Source organism: Columba livia, chromosome 7 (assembly GCF_036013475.1).
Source record: "Columba livia isolate bColLiv1 breed racing homer chromosome 7, bColLiv1.pat.W.v2, whole genome shotgun sequence".
NCBI lineage: Eukaryota > Metazoa > Chordata > Aves > Columbiformes > Columbidae > Columba > Columba livia.
In genome coordinates, this window is record NC_088608.1 from 20,649,202 (window position 1) to 20,659,843 (window position 10,642).

The 10,642-nt window shown below is 38.8% G+C and overlaps 1 protein-coding gene across 4 annotated transcripts in view; it reads left to right on the forward strand.

Annotated features, from left to right (window-relative positions):
- The window catches only part of CERS6 (ceramide synthase 6), a 120,243-nt gene extending 110,392 nt beyond the window's left edge, over positions 1-9,851 (forward strand). For 2 of the 4 annotated variants that reach the window (XM_065069757.1, XM_021292000.2), the window contains exons 9-11: positions 2,709-2,865; positions 3,889-3,912; positions 4,577-9,851. In XM_065069757.1, the coding sequence (XP_064925829.1) occupies positions 2,709-2,865; positions 3,889-3,912; positions 4,577-4,738 (343 nt within the window). In that variant the 3' untranslated portion in view covers positions 4,739-9,851. The remainder of the gene's footprint in view (positions 1-2,708; positions 2,866-3,888; positions 3,913-4,576) is intronic. The other 2 variants (XM_065069758.1, XM_065069759.1) reach the window with 1 other exon arrangement.
- Positions 9,852-10,642: the final 791 nt, after the last annotated feature.

Genomic DNA, 10,642 nt, shown 5'->3' on the forward strand with positions numbered 1-10,642 from the left:
TCTGTATTTTTCACTCAGCTTCTGCTTAGCTCTACATGCTTAGACATAGCCCTAGCTCTGCCTGCACACTTAGCCTGTTCACCAGGTCTCTGACCCCTCTTGGCATAACTGAGCAATTAGTGAGATCCTTTATGCAGCTTTGATGGAGAGTTCCAATCCTGTCCTTAGTTTGCTGGACACGAGCAGGTGAGAAAGAGGTCTGCTTTTTCAATGAAGGCTTATTTCCCATACCTAGCACGCAGTCACTTGCATGGTGAAACTGCTTTTGGAACCAGAAGCACTCTTTTTGGCCTTGCTGTCTTCCTGATATTTTAGACTTCTGCAAGAACAGACCATCTGCATCTCCAATGCTACTTTTTTTACTTGACTGCTGTGGAAGTTCCCAGAGGTGAATTTGATCTACTGAATGAAAATATAAACAGAAGTGTGTAGAAACTGGATTTACAGTTCTGGAGCATATAAAATGTTAGACAAAGACAGTTGGATGTGAGCTTTACATAGCTTTATGTACAGGAGTTGTTGATTTCAAGTGTGAATTTGATATGGTGGTTGGAACTGAAGTAAGTGCTGGTGAAGTAAAACAGTGCTGACTACAGCTGTGTTTTGATATGCATGAGAGCATCCCCTTGAATTATCAAGGGGGTATTGCTGTGCTACCATTGGCATAATGGATTACACAAAGCTGAGACTGAGAGGTTTTAGCTGACAGAAGCAATAATATGACAAGGTTTTTGCAAACTGGAAAACAGTTTCTTTTTCTAGAGTACACTTCATAAACAGAAGACAGAGTAAATACACAGCTGTATAGTAAGGCTATAAAACATCCACTTCTCAATAAATTATGAAGCAAACATGCAGTTTAGCATAAGAAGGCAAAAATAAAAAGGTAGGAAATTTATTATGAAATGCACTACATTATTAAGGCCAGTGTCTTAGAAATAAACTGGTTGATTTTGACCAGTGCTGTTTTATATATGTAAATCATTAGCACTTAATGATATATTCTGGTTTTGCTGTCTGTACATGCTTCTTATTAATACTACTTATTAATACGACTTGAGCTGATTTTTATGTTGTTGGAAAGGATGTGATGGAATAAGCAAATGTTCTGGCTTTTTAAACAGCCGAGCCCAGTGCTGTGAAGTTTCAGGTGGAGCTGGGCTGTTCTGCAGCCCCCACAAAGCCCCCAGGCCCCTCCGGACTGCAGACCCAGTGGGTGCAGCGGTTTGCTGATGAAATGTGCCATCTAGTGGCACGTCAGCGGGTGATAGTTAATCTAAAAACAAAAAAGAACATAAAGCAAATGGACTTTTTAATGCATTTTTACACAGCAGGGAAAACGGGTGGAGGTTGACAAATCCTCATCTTGCCACCTTTTTCTCCCCCTAAGTAACAGGCATTCATGGATGGTTATTTGTTTCCAAAAATGCCATTGTTTCTACTGTCTGTTGACCGTTCACTGCTCTCAGGCTGTTTGCTGAGGTCTGAAATTGTCTGCTGTGGCGGAGTACTTGGACAGAATGATTAGTGCTGTATTCACGAAGCTTCAGAAGTCACATTGTAACATCATTGTTACTGCCTCCATCTGAAATGCTGATTCTCAAAAACTTGGTTCAAATGCCTAGTACTACCCAAATTTCTTTGACATGGCACCCAAGCCTTGCTGCCCCAAAGTATCCCTATTGTCCACCTCTCCTGTATGTGACTGCTAAACCTGGCTCTTACTTGTACTTAAGTGGTGTGCAAATTGGATTTTGTGCAAAAAGTGGCCACCAGAGCTGCCTTAGTAGTTGGTACAGACACTCAGGATGTTCAAGGTCCAGGGTTCAGTCCCTTCACTGGTTGATTATTTTGACCTCAGATTCCTGTTGGTGCTGAGGTTCCACTAAAGAGTTTCTGTTGGAAGACTCAGCAAAAGCCTCCAGCCATTCTTAGAAAACCCTATAAGAGGCTGAATCCTGCCACGTGTGTGCCATGGTTTTACAGCTGCTGAAGCCTCGCTTTGACTGAATGGTCATGGTCTGGTTTTGGTTCTGCATAGCACATCGCTCGTGTCACTGATACCAGGGGGGCAAAGGCATCCTGAGCTGTGTACAAACACCAACACGAACCCCTTGGCTTTGAGATGGGGTTTGGGAGAGAGGGCATAGACAGGAAGCGTTGCCCTGCTCTTGGTACAGGTGTGTTTGGTGTAATGTGGTACAGGTTGCAGCTCGCTGTCACAGCCTGGGAGCATGGTTCGAAGAATATGGTGCTGCATGTGCGTTGCACTGCGGTGTAAGAGTCCCCTACATGCTCTTACCCTGTGCTAATACAGGGGCACCAAACCCTAACTGGAAGCAGGTGAGATGGAAAAGCTTGATTTGAAAAAAAAAAATGGAATGAAGTAATCTTTGTTATTACTCAGGGAAAGAGGTGTTTGAGACAAACAACACCTGCCAGCTTTATAAAATGAAAAAAGAATGCACACCGAGGATCTTTGTTTTCTGTAGGTGATGTTTGCAAAATGAAGTTAAACACTGAAAGCAAGGTTTTGATGTTTCTGGAGACACCTGTGTGATTCAGTCAGAGTCTCTGTTACTTTGAGAACCAGCTATCTGTGTGAATCCCATCTAATCAAGTACTTGTCACCTTGATTTAAAAAGGGCTTCTTTTAGATAGTTGGCTTAAGCAAAATGTCATTATTTTTCTGTCCCTTTCTCTTCCAGGATATTAAACACAACGTTATTTGAACTGTATGAAGCCCTGGGCAATTTTCCTGCCTTGTGGGTCTTCAATGTGTTGCTTGTGATTCTTCAAATTCTGCACTGTTTTTGGTCTTACCTAATCGTAAAGGCAGCCTACAAAGCTATTTCAAAGGGCAAGGTAAGACAGCATGGTTCTGTTTCATGTTTGTGATTTTAACTTTTTCATTATCAATACAGAGTCACTGACTTTTTGGTTACTTTTTGTTTTGGTTACTTTTTCTTTCTAATCCATAACATGTTACTGAAGACACATGTTGTTTCATGTAAACTGTTCTTTCCTTTCATGGAAACTTTTTTCCACTCTTTCTAACAAATGTCAGATAAGTTAATATACTCTTTATAGTGTTTATATTTATATGTGCTTCCACACTTCTTTTTTATATTCTGATACACTGAACCAAACTACATTAGGGAAATTGGATTAACAAAAAAATCAAGGCAAACTGCTTTCTTGGGGCTACCAGTTACCTGGTTTTTGTCTTTATAGCAGTTGTTAGCTAAGTGTTCATTTCCCAGCTGGTAGTGATAGTGATAATAACACAAACTGAAATTCTGCTGCCTTTGCTAATGGCAAAGTGACAAATCACAGCCTCTTTTGGTACTAACGAGGTTCTGCAAAGGGCTATGTACTTTCTTTCTAGGATTCCTACAGCAAGACCATTTGGGCTAAAATGTAGTGTGTTGCTGCCATAGTTACATTTGACAGGGAGGTACAATTCACAGAAATGCTAGCCCCATTACACTTGCTGTGCAGATATGGCGCTCACATTTACATGATAGAAGTGACACGTACATATAATATTAAAATATCGTTTCCCCTTAAGGAGCTCATGAGTATATGTTTTAGGCATGTAACCGCCCCCAAAGTGAATAGGATTGTTCTGCAGAAAACTGCTTTCTATGAATGTGCTGGAGAGTTCAGCCTTGTTCTGGACAGAGCCCAGAATCTGCCACTTGCTCTGTATGACAGACAGTGCATTCGTGAACTGTATTTTGCCTGGAAGCCACACTTCAGTCTCCTCTGCTTTTAGCAATTGTTAGCCTCAGCTCTCCTGTCTGAATTACACCAGTGACTTCAAACGGTGCTTCCTGCTCTCTCTTACTCTGCTTGTTTATCCTTTCCCTTGTGCTGTGCTGGAAGGCTGGGAAGTGGAACCCCTTGCATGTAAGTGTCTTCATATTTACTATCCAAAAGACTTATTCTGCACAATACTAGTGTTTGTGGGGTTTTTTAATTTGTGCTTTCTGTGTGGTGTTTTTATCCATTGTTGTGTTTATATATTTAAATGAAGGCTATCTTCAAAGGCTGTTTCTACTTCTCACCTGTGCATTGCCTAATACCTTTCAAACCCACTTCTGTCTATAGTATCTGGATGCTATCATGTTACAACCTTTTTTAGACATATATGTCAGCAGGATAAGCAGCTGCTCCGTCACCATTCAGGAAGCGTACTTGAGAGCATAAGTCCTCTACCTTGTAGTTCAAAAAATTGCACAGGAGAAAATTTAGGTGGTACAAGAGCAGAGTTAGACACTCGCAGTAAGACAGGGACTGGGTTAAAGATGAGTATGCATGACATAAAAATGGAGGATTCTTCTTCCTTCAGATCTTAACTAACTTCCTCACTTCCAACCCCATTCTTTCATTTCTGCAGTAAAATAGGCAGTGTTTTCACAACGTGTTACTGATATGTTACAGTAGATCTTAATCCTTAATTATTGTTCTCTTGTTGTATTACTGTATGTATTCTTTGATTCTGGCTTGAACCAAAAAGCTCCGTCGTTTCCTTACAGTCACCTACTGCTTGCTTCTTTTTCAAATTCTACAGGTAGCAAAGGATGACCGAAGTGACATTGAGTCAAGCTCAGATGAGGAAGAAACAGTACCTCGTTCAAAAACCCCTCACAGCACTGTCACCACTAATGGAACCAGCGGTGCCAATGGGACAAATGGGTATCTTACCGGCAGCACTTCCTCAGAGGAGCATTAATCCTTGAGTTCAATTGTGGGGCATGAACAGAATGAACTGTTTGCTGCTGGAAGTAAATTATAAGTTGTGAATGCGGTTTCTTCATATATCTCAGTATCAGAAAAAAATTAGGAGTATCAAAGCATTCTAATAGTGCACTGCCATATTTCCTGTTTGTGAATGAAGACAACACACCATTCTGTATACGTAGGCATGCTGTATGTGTATGTAACTGACACAATGGGAGCAGTATTTTCACTTGTACTGTCTTTAAAATATTATTTATTTTGTATTCTTTTGGGAACTTCTGGACAAAAGGGAATATCCATTCTCTCAACTTTTTTCTCTTGCGATTCTCAGTGGTGGAGAGCATCACGCTCAGATCTCTTCTGTCCATCCCTGTTGCTTTTGCTGAGTCTGCTATAAGTAATAGTTGTTTGATTTGTTACTTACAGTAAGATAGAGTATAGCTTTATAGATTATAGATCTGCTTCAGATATTTTTGCTATCTTTGTGTTTTAAAGTGCTGGTTTTGAAATTGCCTATCAAATCACAGTGGCCGTTCCTCCAACATAAAGTTTTAAAACACTGGACTGATATTTTAAATATTAGGTAATGTGCTCAATTAGCAATTTGGGAAGAAAAAAAAAAAACAAACCAAACAAACTGTGGTAATTGTGGGATATTATTGTAGCATAATTTAAAATTCAATTTGGTGGTTTATCACATTAGAAGTAGACTTGAGTAGTTGTGCAAATACCCAAAAGCATTGATGTTAACAGTGCTCAGATTTTTTCATTTGCCTTGCAATTTTTGACTTCTACAGGTTTTAGCTTTTTGCAGAGATTCCATGTTGAAAGGTGTTTATTCATGTGCAGCATTGTGAATCCAGACCTCGCTCCTGGAACTCTGCTTGCAAGTTCAGATGGATGAGAGCAGAGATGTGATGGAGAAAACAGCAGATGAAAAGTTCATTGCTTCTTCGGACACAGTTCAGTCTAGGTATCATTCTTACTGCTACTTTCTTGGTAGGGTGAAGAGAGAGATGGCAGAATGTCATACGTCACTAGAAGTAGTTTATTTTAAATGCATGGAAACTTGAGCAAAATTGAATTAACATAATTCACAGCAAACTTTGAATTCTCATCACCTCTGGAAATAAAATTAAGGGTGTCTGTAAAATAATTTTGCTCTCCTTTTTCATCCAAGATTTACAAACTGTGTCCCAAAGAAGACAAAGTAACACCCAAAATAAAAATATTTTTAGACATTATATACACACTTCTTCCAGTCTCTGGGTCATAGTTTGATGTAGGATGCTAAGGAACATACAGCTCTTGCAAGACACTTTCCTGCGATTTGTGACAGCAGTGCCAAAAGTCTGTGAGGTTCTTGGGTAAAAGACTCTATGCAACCTACTGTTTCAACAGTATTGTGTATGTGCACACAGAACCAATGTGCTTATAGACCAAAGACTTATACATAAATAAAATTTAAAAAAAAAAAAAAAAGGAAAAAAAAAACGGAAAAAAGTAATAAAAAAAGGGAAGGAACAAACCAGGAAAAAATGTAATAGGTTGTCTTCTGTATACAAAGGGATTGGAGTGCTGTGTTCAGCTGGAGCTCTAAGTGAGGAACTCTTTCTGATTCCTTCCACCTATGCAATTAGCAAAATATGGATGGATTCTAATGCCGTAAACATGTTTAAAGGCTCTATTTTATACAGACTCCAGTGAAGAAAGTTGTGTTGCCACTTCTTTCTTTTGAAAAACTGAGATTTGTCCTATTCTGCTGGTCACTCTTGAAAACTTCTGAAACCTTTATTATCTCTAAAGACCCCTGTGAGTTAGCAAAAGATGTGCTGAAAGTAAGGACAGAATGGCATGAATGAAAATATTACCTCCATTTAGTTAGACTATAGAGGTAAGAAAACTGAAAAATTGTAAATCGTGGAAGAAGAGTTGTCAGTTTTACTACCCACAGAGCATCTTTTGAAAAAGACAGGTAATGTAATTCAGCTACTGCATAGCTTCTGTGTCCATGAGTGTACTGTGAGGGAGCAATGGAGTCTTATTTAAATCTCCTTCTCCCTCAACAGTTTCTCTGCCTCTAATTTTTCTCATCTGTCTCCTGTGCCTCTAATTTCATACAGTTATCTGCAAGGCAGGTTATACATGTGAAAATACACTGATTGCAGCAGAAAGTATCCCATCCTCAGTATTTGAGGTGGCAGTTGTTTAATAGTTACTGTCAATAACCAAGATTTTAAAACAAAACTATCCTGGGATATATTGAATGAATGTTATAATTTCTGAAATCTGACCTGCTAAGATGATGACTGAGAATAACAATCTTGACACACCTCTTTCATGCTGTTGATTACTACCTCTACTGGAGCATTTCCCTTCTGCAAAGGTGGTTAAAAAAAAATGGCATTTTGGCAAAATATTTTGTCTTACAAGGGAACAGAATGTTGCTCTGAACTATCAACATACGCAACATAGATAACATGCAATAGTACTGTGATGTTTCTGGACAGAGAACAGTTCCCAAAACCAATCCCTGTGCCAGAGGCAGGAGACCTTTTGTCCCTGTTGGTCCTCCCCAGTTGTGCTCTCTAGTGTTGCCTCAGATGTACAGTCAAGGTACAGCCCTGGAGATGATTTACCATCACGGCTACAGATGCTGTTAGTGTACCCCCCCTCTTAAAACATGAAACTGGGATTGAAACTGTTCCTTTGAGGTTCAGGTGCACCTGTCATGGGCTAAAGCATGTACATAGTTACCGTGGTTCAGCTGAGTCCCAATCACTTCTCTCCTATAAACCTGGCTTTTTGGAGTCCGTTCTTAGCAGCCTAGAATAAACTTAATACAGAATTGTCTGTGAAACAGGTGAGATGAAAGATTTGCTGAAACAGGATAAGAGTAATGAAGCACTGAGAACTTCACTATGCTGAACAATCATTAAACTTTCAAGCTACATTTTTTTAATGGAAATAAAAAATTCATAGCATTTTTTTCTGTCTTTAGTGGGATGGACCAAGTGTGTTTAGAACTCACACATAGCAATATGTTTTGATTCGTTGCTTTAACCAATGGGTGTCAAATCTTCGACTTCATCTTCTACTCTGCAAAGAGAATGTCATGCAACTGTTTTTTTTTAATCCGAATTTGTTTGCTTCTCTGCTGAAGAGCTTTGCAAGGTGCTTTTGGATGCCATCAAGTATTTAGAGGATGACCACACATATTCCAGAAAATTGATTGAAATTATTCGCATGGCCCATGGTAAATGCGAGATCTTAAAAGGTTCTGTATATTCATACCTTTTGTAGAATTGTCATTTTAGAAATGAGAGTTTGTACGCTGTAACCTCTGTGTCTTCTAACTTCTGTGCTCTCTTTTTATCGTACAGTACATGACCCAGTGGTTGAGATGTTGAAGTAGAAAAATGAGGAAATGGTATTTAGAGTTTATTAATAAATAGTAAGTATTTGTCTTCTCTCCTAGCCAGCCCAGAATATAGTAAAGTAAGTTTCAGGTCTCCCTTTGTTTACTGTTTCCAATATTGACATATTTTATACCAAAAGGAAAATACATGGTGAGGTTTTTTTCATAAGAAACTAAAACCAAACATTGCAGAAAATGGTAGAAATATCTGACTAAACAACAAGGGTGGACGTTGGAGTCTTTTGGATCTTGATCAATGTTCAGTTGTGCTAGTTCTAAAATACCAAAGTGTCCCATGCTGTTTCCTTATTGCCAGTTTGTAGTTTTTTCTATGTGTTATTTATTTAATGATTCCAGCAGAATTGGAACAGGTGTCACAGCTTCATATGCTCCTGTCTCAGCCTGTGACCATTCTGTGTGACTGCCAATGCTAAATCCTTTTTCTGAGTCCCAAGTACCTGCACTAAACCTTTGCTTACAGTGAAGTGATTTGTGTCTTACATCCGTATCTGTTCCAAGGGAAAATCACTTTCTGATTCTGAAAAGGACATGGTGACGAAAGCTGTTACCCTGCAGCAAATGTCAATGACGATCAACACAGATCGATTTAGACACAACATGTGTCTTACGCAGAGTATTCTAGTAGGAAGCCTAATGCCTGTTCCATTCATCTTCTCATTACTGCAGCCTTTCCTCTTCTCAGACAACTATGGGCTACCATTGGTTTTCTACAGTGGATGATTTGGTATTTTTTTAATCTCTTTGCTACAACTCATTTTTGTATGTCTCCTGTTGTCTACTTCTTCTGACACTTGTGTGAGAGGAGATATCGAATACTTTTTACCCTTCTTGTAATGTAGACCTTAGTAGGCCGAACTTCAGTGTTCTGCAAATTACAGTTGCCTTTAAACAATAAAGCAAAACCAGTTTGTATTACTTGTTTTCACTGGTTTTGGTTTGGAATGGGGAACTAATGGGAACTTCAGTAAAACAACCTTATTATTTTTCCTTTCCTTTTAAAAAGCACTAGTGGAACTTTGGAAAAGTGGTGTACGTATATAGCCTTTAAATTGTAAAAATTTCTGATTGTAGTTGCAATGAAAACACAGTGTTTGAGTGCATCTCTACAGAATTCTGTCTTTAAAATTGCTTTCAGTTTAAAGACTGGATGAAATACTATGAAGTTATGTTTAGGAGCCGGGTCAGTGAGCACGCATGTTGGACAAAGACCAAAACAATTGTCTTACATGACCTAAAATGATCTGTGCAACAAAACACATTTTCTGGTTTCTGTTGAGCTTCAGCTTCTTGCAGTCCCAGGGTTTAACTTTTGTACACGAGCTCTCATACCATACTGTGCATGTTGGCTGCCTGCTGCAAGTCAGGGTGAGGCAGATGACACTGTTTCACCTGTGTTTTCATGACAATCCTGTGCTTGAGCAACTCTCTCAGAAATGCAGTGATGTGTAGGAACTCCACTGTCCCAGACACAGTGATGTGCTAGCTAGAAGTCCTTTCATGTATAGCTGTTGTGTAGAACTTTGGGAGTTAATTTGTGTTTTACTTGGTTGGTTTTGGTTTTTTTAATATGGAAAATAATTATTCCTCATAAAATCTCTGGAACCAATCAGTATTGTGGGCTATTTTGATTTGGAGACACTTTCATAATAAACATAAGTATTAGGAACGTAGTGTCGGTTTTCTTCTCTTTTCCATGAAATGCAATGCAAACAATATTTTCATTTGTTTTAGCTCAAAAAATGTTATCCACACTGCAGACTCCAGCATTTTTAGAGCAGTTCAAGTAGCTCTTTACTGAGTTTGTCACTACAGTATTTGATGTTACTTCTGATATGAACCTGTAACAGTAAGTGTTAGAAGGATAAGTTCTGTCTATAGAAATTAAAATATTTTTATTTTAAAAAAACATTTTACTAGAATTTAAAAAGTAAAAATTTGCGTGTTAATAATTACTGAAGGTCCAGCTGGGTCCACCTTGGAAAAACTGTCCTTTTTCAGTCTAGGTAGTCAGAGTTTCTTAAAAGTAGATGTTCAGTGTTTCAGGCTAAACTGTCAGTCAGCAAAGCACCACCTACAAACCAGTTCTGGAAGTGAGAGAATAGGCAAGGGCCACTCTTGTACAGTGGTTCTTCTGAGTAAAAGCTGAAGCTCTTGATTTTGCCAAGGAAGCCACATCTTTCAGACCTCTACCGTTAGAATAGACCACATCTGCTGGCTTATTTATGATAGGATTCTATGTTTTTTCACTACTGTTAAAAGGAAGATGGATAAAGGGTTTTGCTGGTTTTTCATACAAACAAGGAGCTGTCTTTGTGTATCAATGCACTGAGCTGGAATTGCTTTCCTACACTCACCAAAGTAAAGCCTACAAAATACCATTGTCTGGCAGGCTCTGGTGCAGCATTAAAAGAAGGAAGTATTTAGAAATGGGATGCATGAATACATTCTTACCACTTT